The sequence below is a fragment of the Chlorella variabilis genome (genome assembly GCF_000147415.1).
Source record: "Chlorella variabilis unplaced genomic scaffold CHLNCscaffold_1, whole genome shotgun sequence".
NCBI lineage: Eukaryota > Viridiplantae > Chlorophyta > Trebouxiophyceae > Chlorellales > Chlorellaceae > Chlorella > Chlorella variabilis.
This window is the reverse complement of record NW_005435087.1, coordinates 885,936-901,267: the sequence shown is the minus strand read 5'-3', so window position 1 is coordinate 901,267 and position 15,332 is coordinate 885,936. Positions and strand designations below refer to the sequence as shown.

At 68.9% G+C, this 15,332-nt stretch overlaps 3 protein-coding genes across 3 annotated transcripts in view; 2 read left to right on the top strand and 1 right to left on the bottom strand.

Annotated features, from left to right (window-relative positions):
- Positions 1-25: 25 nt before the first annotated feature.
- On the top strand, positions 26-7,155 carry CHLNCDRAFT_133107 (hypothetical protein; the record flags this gene model as incomplete). The annotated part of the gene is made up of 20 exons (XM_005852022.1): positions 26-202; positions 392-490; positions 734-790; positions 934-1,023; positions 1,177-1,283; positions 1,474-2,584; positions 2,761-2,842; positions 3,022-3,125; positions 3,293-3,443; positions 3,663-3,744; positions 3,957-4,059; positions 4,236-4,308; positions 4,508-4,623; positions 4,773-4,895; positions 5,072-5,158; positions 5,420-5,605; positions 5,774-5,858; positions 6,133-6,290; positions 6,528-6,592; positions 6,726-7,155. 20 exons carry the CDS (start codon positions 26-28, stop codon positions 7,153-7,155), a joined length of 3,486 nt encoding a protein of 1,161 aa, XP_005852084.1.
- A 321-nt stretch (positions 7,156-7,476) lies between these two features.
- CHLNCDRAFT_133106 (hypothetical protein) lies at positions 7,477-13,286 on the bottom strand (the record flags this gene model as incomplete). Its single annotated transcript, XM_005851678.1, has 12 exons — positions 7,477-7,524; positions 7,648-7,763; positions 7,951-8,896; positions 9,085-9,193; positions 9,391-9,455; positions 9,602-9,697; positions 9,884-10,033; positions 10,233-10,816; positions 12,270-12,616; positions 12,774-12,838; positions 12,946-13,019; positions 13,121-13,286. 12 exons carry the CDS (start codon positions 13,284-13,286, stop codon positions 7,477-7,479), a joined length of 2,766 nt encoding a protein of 921 aa, XP_005851740.1.
- Positions 13,287-13,900: 614 nt separating this feature from the next.
- CHLNCDRAFT_133105 (hypothetical protein) overlaps positions 13,901-15,332 on the top strand; it is a gene marked incomplete at both ends in the record, with an annotated part of 3,396 nt that continues 1,964 nt past the window's right edge. Inside the window, 5 exons of the mRNA XM_005852021.1 lie at positions 13,901-13,927; positions 14,027-14,233; positions 14,376-14,526; positions 14,798-14,952; positions 15,115-15,208. Coding sequence (XP_005852083.1) covers positions 13,901-13,927; positions 14,027-14,233; positions 14,376-14,526; positions 14,798-14,952; positions 15,115-15,208 — 634 coding nt within the window. The remainder of the gene's footprint in view (positions 13,928-14,026; positions 14,234-14,375; positions 14,527-14,797; positions 14,953-15,114; positions 15,209-15,332) is intronic.

Here is a 15,332-nt window from a genome sequence, read left to right as displayed (position 1 = left end):
CGCAATGCTAATGTGTTAACCCCACATGTCCAGCAGCGAGGCGGACGCCGCAGAGGGCAGCCCTGCTACGCCTGGCAAAGCGATCGACGCCCAGGAGCATGAGCCCCGCCTCAAATATGAGGCCCTGGACTCTGGATCGCCCCGGGCACAAACCCTGCACTCGGCCATAACCCGCCTGTGCGTCTCGGACAAAGTGCTGGCGGTGGGGCGCCGGGACGGGTCGGTGCAGCTGCTAGACCACCTGGGGAATCAGGCGAGTGGCGGGGGGGAGCCACTGCGCCGTACTGCATCCTTGCCCTCCACGCCGCCATGCCGCCACCGCCACTCCCGTTCGCCAAGAGTTGGTGCCAGGCAAGGCCATTTTCCTTCCCTTTCCTGCGCTCCCCTGCAGGTCAGGGAGTTCAGGGAGCACTCCCGGGAGGTCACTGACCTGAGCTTTGATGGCGGCGCAGAGTTCCTGGCCAGCGGCTCCGCAGACAGAACCGTCGCGGTGCGCCTGCCCAGCTGGCATGCCAGCTCAGCCCTGCCTGCCTGCCTGCCCATGCTGCTTGTAGAGCAGCAGGGAGGGGACTGGCCGGAAAGGCGCAGCCTGTGAGGCAGCATGCGCGACTGGGCAGGCGCTCACCATGCCTCTTACGCACGCTCGGACCAGTTCCATCGCTTCACAGTGCCCCTGCCTGCTGCCCTGCTGCCCCCGGTGTGACGGTCATTGCTGCTGCCGCCCCTGCGGCAGGTGTACGGGCTGTATAGCGAGGAGGTGCAGCGGCTGAAGATCGGGCAGCCCGTCACGGTGGGCATCCCCCCTCGCCTGCTGCCTCTCGCACCTGGCATGTGATGCACGAGGAACCTCGCCGGCTGCCTTGTGGCACGGCTGGCTGAAGTTTCCAGGTCGCCTTTGGTACATGTCGCATCCCACATGTGCCCGCCCTGCAGACCGTGGCACTGGAGCCGCGCTATGCCAGCCGCAAGACGCGAGAGCTGGTGTACGGCACGGCTGGCGGCGCCCTCGTGCTCAGCTCCAAGGTGGGGCGGCTTTGCACTCTCAGCTCACAGACAGCCTGCTTGGCCCGGCCTGCCTTTGCGACCGGGAGGCCGGTGGGAAGCGTGCCCGGCAGCGCGCAGCACTGCCTGCACCTCTGGCCTGAACCCTGCCGGAACCCGGCTGGCTGCCAGCAGGGCTGGCTGGGCAACAAGGAGACGGCGCTGTTCACGGGCAGGGGCCCGCTGCGCTGCGCCCGCATGAGCGGCACCCTGCTGGCTTGGACCACCGACACCGGGCTGCGGTGGGTCACTCTGCCGCACCAGCACCAGGCGGCCAGCGGGACTGCGCACTCGGTGGCGCGCCTGCTGCGCCTGCTGCTGCTGCCACTGTTCCTGCTGCTTTTGCTCCTTGGCTGCTGCTGATTCCTCTGCCTGCCCAACCACTGGCCCTGCTGCAATTCGCTGTTTTGCTCTGGTGTCTCTGCTGTGCAGCGTGTATGACACCGCCACCCACACGCGGCTGGGCAAGCTGGAGCGCCCCGCCAGCGCCGCCGCCGACCCCGCCGCGCCCTGCGGCCTGCTGTGGCGCGGCGACCGCGAGCTGTATGTGTCCTGGGCGCGCCACGTCACCGTGGTGCGGGTGGTGGGCAGCCTGCTGCCCCTGGGGCAGCCGGGCCTCCTGCCGGCAGCGGGGCGAACGCTCCAGGTTGTCGCCAGCTTCGATACGGGCTGCACCGCGCTGGGGGCGGCTCCGTTTGGGGCGGACATTGCCGTGCTGGCCTGGGGTCCTGCCAGCGACGCGCCGCTCGCAGACAGCTTGCCTGTGAGCAGCAGCACGGCCGGCGGGCGCATCATCTTGACTGCCAGCAGCACAGCAGAAGAGCAGGACGGCCCTGCCGACGGCCAGGCAGCGGCAGCCTCCGCAAGCCCTGCCAAAGGCGACTCTGCAGCAGGCGCGGCAGCCGACAGTGGCGCACCGCCGGTGGCAGCAGCAGACGGCACGCCGCCGTCGCCATCCGACGCGGCCACCCAGCAGCTGCCGCCGCCACAGCTTCAGCAGCAGCTGAGCCTGTGCTTCTATAGCCGGCAGGGGCAGCTGCTTGCGGCGGATGCGCTGGGGAGCAGCTGCTCCGCTGCGGAGCGCCGCTGGCACCAGCTGGCGCTTTCTTACCCGGGCGATGCAGACCTGCGGCTGGCGGCAGCGGCCGCTCCGACCCCGCCACGAGGCAGCCAGCCCCCGGTTTTGCCCGCACGCAGCACTGCAGGCAGCCGGGCAGGCAGCCGGGCAGGCAGCGTGGCCGGTAGCGGCAGGGCGACTCCGTCCAAGCCGCGCCTGCCTCCCTCAGACGCCACCTCGCCCACCGCTCCATCTGTGGACAGCACATCAGCTGACGGGGCTGGCGAGGCTGCAGGGCAGCACGCCCATGCAGCCACAGACATGCAGCCGCAGCGCCAGCATGAGCAGCAACAGGACCAGCAGCAGCAGCAGCAGCGAGAGCAGGGGGTGGAGGGGCAGCAGCAGCAGTGGCGGCAACAGAAGGTGCAGCAGTACAAGTGGTGGCGGGACGGCGAGGACCCTCTGTACTTTGTGTGCACGCCCTCGGTGAGCACACTTGTACTGTACTGTTCCCCTCCCTTACAGGGAGGGGAACAGGAGCAACGCCTCATTCACCCACCTGGATCTATTTCTTCTCTGGCCATCCGTCTGCGCTGTAGTCAACGCTGCCGTGCTACAACCTGCTCACCTGCATTTCCATGCCGGCATGCGCTCCTTTGCAGGAGATTGTTGTCGGACGGCCTCGCGACGGCAACGACCGCGTGTCGTGGCTGGCCGAGCGCGGGCGGTTTGCCGAGGCGCTGGGTATTGCTGACGAGGACCGCTCAGGCAAGCGCGAGCTGCTCCCCGTTATGTGCCCTCGGCGATGCAGCCACGCTGCAGTGGCCTACTAACAACCTTGAGGAAAAGCCCAGTGCATGTGCCGCGGCATCTGGCGCATGCCTGACTTGGGGGCGCGGCGGATGCTCCCCGTTGCGCTGCAGTCCAGTCGGCGGTACGGGAGGCGCTTGGGGAGCAGTACCTGCAGGCGCTGCTGGAAGCTGGGCGGTGCGAGGAGGCTGCCGGGCTGTGCCCCAGGCTCCTGCAGGTGGGTGGGCCGGCCTGGGCTGCAGGTAGGGGTTGCCACATCTCCCACTTCCCACCCTGAAACCCTCTTGACCTGGGTTTACGCCTAACCAGGTCACACAGCCCCAGTGCTGCAACTGCCCACTCCCACCCCGCCCCTCCCCTCCCAACTGCCCCCCCTGCCTGCAGCATAATGCCATGTCCTGGGAGCGCTGGGCCTTCACCTTTGCGCAGGTGCGCGGGCTGTCGGCGCTGGCGCCGCACCTGCCCACCGAGTCGCCGCAGCTCAAGGCGGCCACCTACGACCTGGTCCTCTCCTCCTTCCTGCTGCACCCCTCGGGTGGGTGCATGGCAGGCAGCCAGGCTGGCTGGCTGGCTGGCTGCCCTGGCGGGCTTGGCGGGCCATGCACTGGGCAGCGGCTTCGTGGTGGGCCGAGCGGGCAGACGCTTGGAAACTGTGCCGTCCTCTGCCCTCCCTCTGCCCTCCCCTGGCTCTCCCTCTGCCCTCCCTCTCTGCTCGTGCCTCCCAACCCTGCTGCTCCCCATGGCCGCTCTGCAGACCACGAGGTGCTGCTGCAGCTGGTGAGGCGCTGGCCGCCAGACATTTATGATGTGCCGCAGCTGCAGGCTGCCATCCTCAGGTGAGAGGCGGTGCCGGCAGCAGCAGCTGGTGGGTGGCGGTGCGCTGGAGGGCTGCGGTGCCAGCGGCGTGCTGCGGTGCACAGAGGATGCGGGTGCATGCCAGTGGCCTACAGACCCGCCACCACATGGGCAATGCTGGAGCCCAGTGCCGAGGAGCGGCTTTGAGCGAGGGCTGAGCTGAGCGGCGCCCCCGGCTGCTGCTGTGGTGCAGCCGCATGGGCGGCAGCGGCGACTGGCCGGTGCTGCAGGAGGCGGCGTCGCACCTGTACACAGTGCAGGGGAGGCATGAGGAGGCGCTGAAGCTGATGCTCCAGGTGGGTGGCGGGGCAGGGCCGCAGGCGGCCGGCTGTGGTTTTCGTGTCATTCTCGCCTGCCGGGCGAGCTCTGGCGTGCAGAAGCGCCAATGCAGTCAGGGCTGGGTGGATGCCTGTCGCCGCCATCCCTAGCTGCTGCAACTCATACCAGCTCTTTCCTTTTGCTGCACCTGCAGCTGCGCAGCCAGGCCGTGTTCGATTACATTGCCCGCCACGCCCTCATCGACCGCATCTCGCCCTTTGCAGCAGGTGGGTGGTGGGCGGCTTCGCTGGCTGGCCTGAGCTGGGCTGGGCTGGGCGTTGTTGTTGTGGATTGGGGCGGACGAGTGGCCAGTTCACTGTCCACATGCCTCGCTCAGCCTCCTCGGGGCTGACGCCGTGCCGGCGACCTGCCAGCCACGCCTGAGCCTCCCCGCGCCTCAGCTCATTCCTGCTGCTGTGCCTGCAGCCCTAGTGGACCTGGATGAGGTGCGGGCCACCAGCCTGCTGGTGGAGCACTGCGAGGAGGTGCCGCCCGGGGAGGTGGTGGCGGCGCTGCAGGCGAGTTTGTGGGCGGTGGCGGCGGTGGGGTGGTGCCCGCTGGCCTCCCTCCCTCCCACCAGCCCCTGCCCGCCTTCCCTCCCTTGCATTTGCCCCCAACCCCTGCCCTGCTCCCCTCCCTCCCACCCAATACCTCGCCCCGCTCCCCTCCCTCCCGCCGACACCGCATGCAGGACGCGTTTGCGACGGCTGATGGCGCCGACGAGTGCCAGCGCTGGCACCGCCGCCTGCACCACTACCTCGACTGGCTCTTCCAAAAGGACTCGCAGCTGGGGGGCGCCTTTGCGGAGCTGCAGGTGGGGCCTCACCTACACCCGCCTAGCCACATGAGAGTCTTCCATTAATTGTTCCAGTGGTTTGACAAGAAAGTCAAACAAACGGAGACGCCTCGACCCCAGCTCAAGGCAGCAAGGTGGTCGTAGCACGGCTGGCTGACGCCGCCCGGCGCCGCGCGGCCGTGCGCCCCCCGCAGGTGGAGCTGTACGCCGAGTTTGAGCCCGCCCGCCTCCTTCACTTCCTGATGGTCTCCCCCAGCTACCCGCTGGAGCGTGCCTACCAGGTGCGTGGCATGCGCTCGCGCTGTGCTGTGCTGTTGTGCGTGTGTTGGTGATGGCCAGGGGTGGCTGCGGTGTATGGCGAATGTCAGCGTGCATGTGAGGGTGGAGGAGCGGTAGCGTCAGCGGCCTTAGCTGAGTTCCCTGCCCTGCTGGACCGCTCCGAACCCCACCCCGTCCGGGCTGAGCAGCTCGACGGCGTCCCCACCTGAGCGCCCGCCCCGGCTGGCACCCCGCACGCCGCGCCCGGCCCCTGCCCACCGCAGGTGTGCGAGCAGCGGGGCCTGGTGCGCGAGATGGTGTATGTGCTGGGGCGCATGGGGTCGGCGGAGAAGGCGCTGCGGCTGATCATCGAGGGCCTGCGAGATGTGGTGCAGGCAAGCCCCGGCCCTGCTCTTCTGTGGCTGTGGCTGCTCGCCCGCAGGGCGGCTGTGCGCGGCGGCGTGCGCGTGGTGTGTGGGCGCCGGTGTGGGCGTCGTGGGGAGGGCTGGGGTGGGGCGCGGCCGCCCGGCGGTCGCCCTGGTCGCCCCGGCTGGAGTCCGCTTCCGCCGGCCTCGCTGCCCGGCCCGGCCATACCGCTCCATCCCGCCTTCCGCCCCTCACCTGCCCGCTCCCCGCAGGCGGTCGAGTTTGTGCAGCTGCAGCGGGACGACGACCTGTGGGAGCAGCTGATCGCGCTGACGCTGGGGGATGCGCAGCTGACGGGTGAGTTGACGGGTGGGAGGCGGGCGGGCGCTGGGCCGCCGCCGCGCCGGCACCTGCGCTGCCGCTATGCCCGCCTCCTGCCGCCTTGCCGCTGCTGCTGCTGCATGCAGCTGTGCCGGTGACCTCTGCCACCACCAGCACCACCACCACCACACCTACACACACATGCACCCCCCCCCCACCACCACACACACACGCACCTGCGCCGCCACTGAGAGCGCCTCCCGAGCTTGAAAGCGCCCTGCCCGCCCCGCCGCGCCGTGCCTGCCGTCAGGCGCACTGCTGGACCACGCTGGCGGCTACATCGACCCGCTGCGCGTGGTGTCCCAGATCCCGCCCCACCTCCACGTGGACAACCTGCGGGGCCGGCTGGTCAAGATCATCACCGACTTTCGCACGCAGGCGGGTGGTGGGGGTGGTGGCGTTGGCAGTGTGGGTGGAAGTGGTTGGCGCTGCTGGGGTGCCTGGCAGTGTTGGGCGGCGGCAGCCGGGGGCAGCTGGGAGTGGTTGCAGTGGCAGCCAGGGGGATGTTGGCTGCTTCTCGCCAAAGCTTCTCACAAGGTTCCCACGCCAGCTTGGGAATCTGCGCCAGAAGGTCGTCGCGGTTGGCATCCTGCTCAACCGCCGCCCCCATCTCGTTCCTTGCCGCGCCGCCGCCGCCGCCTGCAGATGAGCCTGCAGCAGGGGTGCAACACCATCCTGCGCCACGACTGCGTGGTGCTGGCCAACCGCCTGTACAGGCAAGCAAGGCCCTGCTATGCTCGCCACAGTGCACCCGCCTTGGGCCTCTCGAGTCACTTTTCAGAAGCTGGCCTGCTCACAGAGCATGCTGCCTGCACTCGTGCTCCCCCCGCCTCCCCCCTGCAGGGTACTGCGCTCCAGCCTGCGCCGCCTGCACCTCAAGCTGCAGCAGGGCGGCGGCGGCAGCCGCTGGGTGCTGTATGACGCCCGCACCGGGGACGAGACGGCGGAGGACGATGCCGCCGCGGCGCTGCTGGCGGGGCAGGGGCCGGCCTCGGCTGCCGCCAGCCCCGAGCCAGGCACGCCTCCCCCCAGCTACGCAGCGGCGGCCGCAGGCGGCACGCCCGGCTCCGCGCAGCGCGGCCAGCAGCAGGGGCCGCCGCGGGTGTGGGTGGGCTTCATCGGCGGGCCTCTGCCGGCGGCGCCCGAGGCCCTCCCGGAGCAGCCCCCGCAGCAGGCCACCCGCAGCCCCAGCAAGTTTGTGCGCCTGGCCAGCTCCAGCGCCTCCCCTGTGCGGGCAGCAGGTGCTGGGCCCCGCAAGGTGCTGGCCACCTGAGCGGGTGGCAGTGGCTAGGGTGGCGGGCCTCTGGCTTCACCACTGGCAGTGCCTTCCCGCCATCAATGTTTCATTGGGCCAGGTGTGAATGCTGGTTCCACAGCAGGCTATCAAAGTGATAAAGGTACACATTCCAAAGACAGCAAGTTTGGATGGTCGCAGTGTGGGTGAAAAAAGCAAAAGCAAGACATTCACAGCTTGATAACACAAGCAAGTGGGCTGCTGCATCTTCTGGAGCGTCAGTCAGAAAGTCTGCTGGATGATTCCCTGGGCCCTGGCTTAGCAGCTCCGCCGCCTGCCTCCCCCCGTCCCCAAGCACATTCACTTCTGCGCCAGCGCATCGAGCAGCTGCGAAACGAAGTTGCCGCGCTGCACACGCGGGATGGGGCACACACATACTGTTGTGGTAACCCCCAAGGCAGAGCGGGCTTGCCACCAAATGCGCGCAGCAGTACCAATGATGCAATACAACTACTGCAATGCATGCAGTACCTGCGACTCTCGGAAGGTGATCTCCTCCTTGAGGTAGCCAGGCAGCAAGCGCTCCGCGGTGCCCAGGCTGACGGGGCGGTAGCAGATCTCCGCATCGGTCGCCTCACCAGGCAGCTCTGCAGCAGGGCGGGGCCAGCATGCGGCGCTCACTTGTTTAGGGTGTGTGGCCACCATACGCCGGTACATGCACCATGCCGGCTCTTGATCAGCCCCAGCTGCAGGCTGGCCTCCTGCTTGTTGCGGGACCGCGCAGCGGTGGTACAGGCATGCGGCGGTGGCTCGCGCCTGCCGGCCCCGACTCACCGACAGAGTCGGGGTCGCCAGAGGCTGGCCCCAGCAGGAACACAAAGCCGTGGCGTGGGTCTGTGAACTGGTAGGAGCCACCCTTGAGCGGGGTGAAGGTCAGGCCCGTCAGCATGGGCAGCGCCAGCTCACGAGGCGGCGGCGGCACGGAGCCCGGTGTGGGAGCCGCCGCTCCAGCCACCGCCAAAGCCGCCGCTGCGGTGGCCGGGCTAGGGGTCGGCGCGGCGGGTGGGGTGGCTACGGGCGCCTCGCGCTGCTGCTGGGCGCCTTCCGAGGCAGCCGGCTGCTCCTCCTCGGGCACTGCTGGCAGCGGTTGGGAGCCCTGGGTGCCGGCCTCGGCATGGAGCGACAGATCCGATCCAGAGAACCGCAGCTGGCGGTCGGTGGGTGCCAGCGGCGCTGACACGCAGCGGCTGCCGCCTGCACCAGGCGCCAGCGCCCGCTGCTGCGCGCCAGCGCCTGGCACAAGCGCTGGCTGCACCTGAGACTCGGCGCTGGCCGGGCGGAGGCCGGGCCCAGCGGCAGCGTGCGCCACGCGCCCAGACACCGGCTGCAGCGACTGCCGGCGCTGCTGCTGCTGCTGCTGTGGCGCCGGCCGCAGCGGCTGCTGGCGCTGCGCCGCGCCCGGCGCTGGCGCCGCGCCCGGCGCTGGCGCCGCAGGCTCTCCCAGCTGCTGCGCAGTCGGCTGCGCCTGCTGCGGCTGCGTTTCGTCACCTCCCGTCAGCTGCATGTCACTGCCAGAGATGGGCGCCCCGCCGTCAGCTGCCGCAGCTGCACCAGCAGCGCCGCCATCCCCTGCCACGCCCGGCGCAGGGGTGAGGCCGGGCAGGGTGTAGGAGGGGTCTGCCGCCGGCTGAGCGCCCGCCTTTGGCCGCTTGTAGATGCTGCCGCCGCCTGCACCCTCAGGCACCAGCGCGTGCGCCTGCAGCATCTCCACTCCAGACGACTGCAGGGGTGCAGATGGGGGTTGGGCACCGGGCGGCCAGGTCAGCGCCAGGTCAGCGCCAGCCGAGCGGCGAACCAGCCCACAGATGCCTGGCGCAGCGCATGCACCGCTGCCTGCTGCCAGGCAAGTCCAGAAAGCAGCGCTGCTGTCGTAGGCGGAGCTGCTACGGCCAGGGCTCCGCCCTGCACCTGGATGGAAGGGAACTGCGCCGAGGCGTTGGCATGCGGCGGCGGGTCTGTCTGGATGCACTTGTCACAGGAGTCGTAAGTGCGGGCAAAGCGCTCCAGGAAGGCCAGCCTGCACCGTCAGCGCAGCAGCGCGCAACGCAGCACACGCATCAGTCGCCAGGCCGGCTGGTGTGGCGCTGGATCCACGCGGTGAGGCTGCCAAACGATCAAGCAGCATGGTAGCATACTGCCAGGGGAGGCCCTGCACGGGCAGCGCTGCGCAGATGGTGTGGTGGGAGCAACAGCTGCGCCAGGCACCAAGCGCACCGGGCCCGCATCTCCCCCATCTGCTTGCTCTTCTCCAGAGACTCTGCCTCCTTGTCCAGCAGAGCCTGCACCGCAGCCCCCAGCCGACACGCCCGCAGCACTAGCCTCAGCCATGCAGCAGATGCAACCGCTGCCACGCACCGAATGCAAGCTTGAGCACATCGTGCGAAGCGTGTGCGGCGAGGCAGCCCAGGGGCCCCAGCCACCCCACCTGCTGGCAGGTCATGAGGTCAGCTTGCAGCTTGTGGCACTGCTCCACCACAGCGCCGCCCCCCAGCTCGGCGGCGGTCGCCGCATGATGCTCCGCCTGCATCCCGCACGGCATCGGCGGCAATCGATGGCAAGGCATGCAGCGTGCCGCTGCTCCATGTCACATGGGGCTGCCAGGGCGCCCATGCACATGCACAAGAAGCACAGGAGCAAGCAGCTCTCCCGCAGCCTCGCTTTGGCCTCTGCCGCCCGCGCCATGCCCCCACCTCTGCCCGCCACCCACCTCTGCCTTGTAGTGCTCCGCCAGCTGCGCCGCCTTGTGGCCGTGCTCCGTCACGTGCTTGTTCTGCTGCTCCAGCAGCAGCGCCACCTCCTCGTCAATCTTGGCAGCCTTCAGGTCCTCGTACAGCGCCTGCAGCTTGCCGTACTCGGCCTGCACCACCCAACGCAGGATGGCACAGGCGGCGGGAGGGCGAGCGAAGCAGCGGCAGGATCAGCAGGGCTGATGCCCAGGCACAGAAATCAAGGACTCGAGGCCACCACAGTGCCCCCCAATCAGAGCGGGGACTGCAAGCCGGCAGTCGTCGCCAGCTCTGCCGCGGCTGCCCAGTGCTTGTCTGTCAGGGCCGCACCTGCAGCTCCTGAAAGTTTGCGGCATACTGCTCCACCAGATCCTCCGCCCCGCTGCCCGGCAGCTGCACATCCATGTCCGCTGCTGCTCTGCCGACACCATCCAGGTCTGGCACGGGTGCTGCCGCCGCCCGCGTGTTGCGCGGCTGCAGGGCCTGGTGCTCGGCTGGCGCAGGCGCAGCTGCCTTGTGTCGCTTCGCCTCTGGCGCAGGCGCCGCGGCTGCCGCCACTGCTGCTGGCGCCGACTTGGATGCGGGCTTGGTGGACGGCCTGCCCGCGCCCTCCTCGGCAGCAGCAGCAGCCTTGCGCTTGCCGCTCCCCGAGCCGGGCCTGGTGCCGGCATCCTTGGATCCGCCGCTGCCACGCCCGCCGCTGCCTGCTGGCTTGGATGCTGGCTTCGCGTGCCCGGCCGCCGCCAGGGCAGATGCTGAGGCGCCCTTGCTGCTGGGCCCAGACTTGGCGGTGGCAGCTGGGCCCGTTTTCACCACCACACCTGGAAGCACTTGCTTGCCAGCGGCAGCAGGGACCAGCTCCTTGCCGCTGCGGGCCTTGCCGCTGCCTGGCTTGCTGCCCGCCTTGGCGTCCTCTGCAAGTGAAGAGCGTTCTGACGCAGGCAGCTCAGGTGGAGGAAAAGGGAGGGGGCTGGGCGCAGGGCGCCAGGCAGCAGCAGCAGGGCGGCGTCGACAGGCCGCCGGCAGTTGCGCCCTGCCGCCAGACCGGCCGGCGCATCCCTGCGCATTCGTGCCGGCTCGCTCACCAATGGGCAGCCGCGTGAGCCCCGCATCCCTGCCCTTCACGGCAACAGCTGCCGGCGCGCTCTTCCTGGGTTGCTGCTTGCCAGCCGCCGCTGGCTTGCTGTTCTCCTTGTGATTTCCTCCAGACGAAGATCCCTCCATCTGCCGAGTCCAGGCCGGCACGCTGCCCCCTGCCTGTTTCTCATTGTAGTCCACGGCTTGCACCCTGCGCCCGCTAGTTCGCGTCGACATGGTGTGGACATCACCCGAAGCGGCCCGGAGGCGATTTGCGGCAGGTCGAGTTCAAACCAACCGGCACGCTGGCGCCAGCTCATGCCGTGCGACGTCCTGCCGCCCGACCGCCCAACAGGCCATGTTGCCCCATCTAGCACGTCCCTCGCATACATGGATGCTATGCCAGTTTGGCCGTCCTGTTTTGACCCTGATACACGCCCACTGCAGTGGCTTGGCCCGCCTGCCACCAAGCCGCCGCGCAGCCGACAGACCTACCCAGCTGTCGAAGCCTGCAGCACGCTGCTTGCTCTTGACTCACTGGTCCTGGTGCGCCATCCACCACAAAGCCTCCTATGCGCCCTTGGCTACAAGCAGTGTTCTCCCCATTTGCAAAGAAGGCAGGTGGGTGCGGGCAAGGTCGGGGTGACAAGCATCAGCCAGGCTTGGTAGGAAACAAGACACACAATGCAGGGAATTACAGATTTCAGTTGATGCGGCATGGGCTGGCGGCTTGCCCCTCCAGCCGTATCCCCGGCAGTGGCGACAGAAGCAGATCGCCCCGCTGCTCAACGGTGCACCCATCGCCGCCAACTGTTGGAGAGCCACCCGCAGAAGTCCCCGCTGCCGTAGCCTGCACTGCTGCTCCAGGCAATCCCAAGCTCTCCAGTTCAGCTACTGGCTCGGCGGCAGGTGCAGCACCTGCTGCAGCTGGCGAACTGGCCTTGGTCTCAGCGCTGGGGAGCTCTTCAACCGCATCCCTGCCCTGGGCTGGCACGCCGTCTGAAGTGGCCTGCGGCGCTGCGGCATCGGCTCTGACAGTGCAGCAGCCACCATCCAGCCCTCCCTCTCCTGTCTCCTTCTGCTGCCGCTGCTGGCTGACAGTTGCATCTGGCTGCTCCTCCCTACTGGTGCTGGCTGTGCAAGCTGGCGCTGCTGCATCTGCTGCTGCCCGCGGCTGCCTGCCAGGGCTCCTGCATGATGCACCGGCACCAGCCAGCTCCTCAATCACCTGTGAAGCTGCCGGGACGGTTGCCCCCGGAGGGGCAGCAGGCTTGGGTGCTGGCGCTGCACCTGCTGGCGCTGCCGACAGCGCACCGCCCGCATCCACAGCACACAGCTCAATGCGGGCTGCCGCCGCTGCTGATCCCGCTGCTGCTGCCGCCGGTGGTGCCTGATGCACAGCATCAGATGCCTGTCGACGCCGCTTGCAGCCGCTGTGCGGCACGCCGGCTGCCCCAGCCGCCTCCTCATCCGTGCCTGCCTCAGTCTTCACGAGCGGCACCAGGCCCGCCGGCAGGCGGCGTGGCACCCCCTTGCGGCGCGCAGCGGGGAGCCATGCGTCGGAGAGGAGGGCCTCGTCGGTCTGGGCCCCTCTGCTGCACACCTCCTGGGCAGCGAGGGTCTCCAGCAGCTCCAGCCTGCGGCCAGCATGGGCAGGCGTACAGCACGGCACAACGTCACTTAGCTGGCCAGTCGTGGTGCAGGGCCGATCGCACCACTCACAGGCGCAGGGAGCCATACAACAGTGCTGCTCTGTGCGAGCGGCAGGTGCTGGGACGAGCGATGGACACGCACCGGGCCTGCATCTTTGCCATCCGACTGCTCATCTCATGGTTCTCGGCTTCGCTGGCTGACAGAGCCTGCGGCGCAAGCAAAGATTACAGTGTAAGTGCTGCTCCATCCCGGTGGAGCAGCAAGGGAGCACTTGCCAGCTCCGGCAGCTGGCCGCGCACGCGCATTCACACACCTGCTGGCATCTGTCAAGTTCTGCCTGCAGGTCGAGGCATGCACAGCACTTGTCGCCACCTTTCTTGGCGGATCCTGCAGGCGGCCCACGCGTGGGGCAGTCAGGCATGCTGCTGACGCCCAGACATGCGGCTGGGGAGGGAGCATGCAGCGGAGGGATCGGGTGGCACCCATACCCGCCGAGGGCTTGCCCCGAGCCTGCTTGTTTGCCGTCGCTGGTGCGTGGTTCTCCTTGTGCATGCCCTGATTCACAACCGGCTTCCAGCCCGAGACTTCTCGCTGCAACTTCGAGTCGCTGTAGGTCGCCACTGTCGTGTGCCGGCCAGTCGTGCGGGTGGCCATCCCGGCGGCGGCAGTGCGGCGGGCGACAGCTGTCGCTAGTCTGCTGCAGCCCGCGGGCCAAGCGGGCCAAGCTGCTGGCGTAGCGGTCCTGAGCTCGCGGTGTGTCACCTCTGGCCAGGCCAGAGGTTCACTCGCTTCCTGCTGCACACCGCAAGCTGCTGCAAGAGGAAGCGAAGGCGTGGCTGGCTGCCCCTACTCCCCTGCGGCCCTTCCAATGAGGAATTGCTGTATCGGGCCCAGCCGGTTCACTAGGCTGCCAATGCGCTGCACCAGGGTTGCCTTCTTGTACCCCAAGTACTGCCTCACCCTGATGGGATAAACGAGCGGCGGATGAAAACGCGGAAGGCCTGACCTGCCTGGGCCAGGTCCCTACCCTTGGTTTTGAACGCGCCCAGGCCGCCCCCGCCCCTTCCCCTTCTATCCTACCGCCTGCCCTTGCCCAGCACGTCAGGGGAAGCTGGGCGCAGGGCCGGCTGGCACCATGGAGGGTGGGCACCGCCACCCGTGCAGGTCCCCCCCCTCGGGCCGTGCTTCCCCACCCAGCGGGCGGGGGGCTGCCCCAAGCGGCCACCCAACTTCGCAGCAGCCGAGCCAGCAGCCCCAAAGCCACCCGGATGTCGTGCCGCGCGTCCGCCGAGGCGGTGAGCCGCACCTGCCCGCCGCCGCCACCGCCGCTGTGCCCCCGCCGCCACCTCGGCCTCCCACTCCTTTCTCCCTCGCGTGCACCCTCGGGCCGGCAGGCCAGCAACAGCGCCCCGGCGGTGGTGTCCAAGGAGGGCGAGGTGCGGGCGGCGCTGTCCCCCATCATCGACCCCGACTTTGGCATGAACATTGTGGACGGCGGGTTCTTCAAGGACCTGGCCGTTGACGGTGAGGCGGGCAGCGTGGCCTTCCGCCTGGAGCTCACCACCCCCGCCTGCCCCATCAAGGACGACTTCGAAAAGGCGGTGGGTGCCTGGCACACGCGCGTGCTGCCTGCGAGGCAGGGCCTGGGATTGGCAGCGGACCTGCCTGGCCAAGCAGGGCCGCACACGCAGGCACAAACTTCCTTCCACACGCAGGCGCACCCTTCCCCTGGCTGCCCCGCAGGCACGCGAGTACGTGACTGCGCTGCCCTGGGTGAAAAGCCTGGACCTGAAGATGGACGCCCGCCCGCCGCAGCCGCTGCTGCCCGACGACAGCCGCCCCAGCGGGCTGCGCAGCGTGTCGCACGTCATTGCCGTGTCCAGCTGCAAGGGAGGTGCGCTGATGTGCCAGCGCGCGGCCGCTCCGGCACGCTGTAGCATGCCTCGCGCCTCGGAGGTGGAAGGCAGCGAGCATGGGGCAGGGCAGCTGTGTGGGGGTTCAGGGGCTAGGTGCGGTTCTTGTTGTGGGGTGTGGGAGGGGGCGATAGCGGGCAGCAGGGCTGGGCCACGAGGCGCATCGCTGCGGCCCCTGTCCCGCTCACATGCGCTCAGCCTCGGTCCCCTGGCACCCGCACCCACCTGCCCAACTCCCCGCCCCCTGCACAGGTGTGGGCAAGTCCACCACCGCCGTCAACCTGGCCTACACGCTGGCCCAGATGGGGGCCAAGGTGGGCATCTTTGACGCAGACGTGTACGGCCCCTCGCTGCCCACCATGATCAGCCCCGAGATCCGGGTGCTGCAGATGAACCCGGAGACAAAGGTGGGGTGCGCCTGCTGGTGGGTGGGGGTGCGTGACCCGGGATGGGTGGGAATGGCCGCGTGTGGCTTCATGGCGTGGATGGGTGGGCCATGCGCAGGGCAGGGTCTTGCTGCCGACGGGGCGCTCACGTGCGCCTGCACCCGGGCCTGGCCGCGTGTGCAGGCCATCACGCCGGTGGAGTATGAGGGGGTCAAGGCGGTGTCGTTTGGGTTTGCGGGGCAGGGCAGCGCCATCATGCGTGGACCCATGGTGTCAGGTGCGTGGTGGCGGACCGCGCCGCAGGATGTGCTGCGGCGGCGAGGAATCGACTGAGCTCCCTGCTCTGTTTCCTCTGTTTCCCGGCCTGCTGTGATCCCCAGCCTCCACCCCCCCCCCCCCCT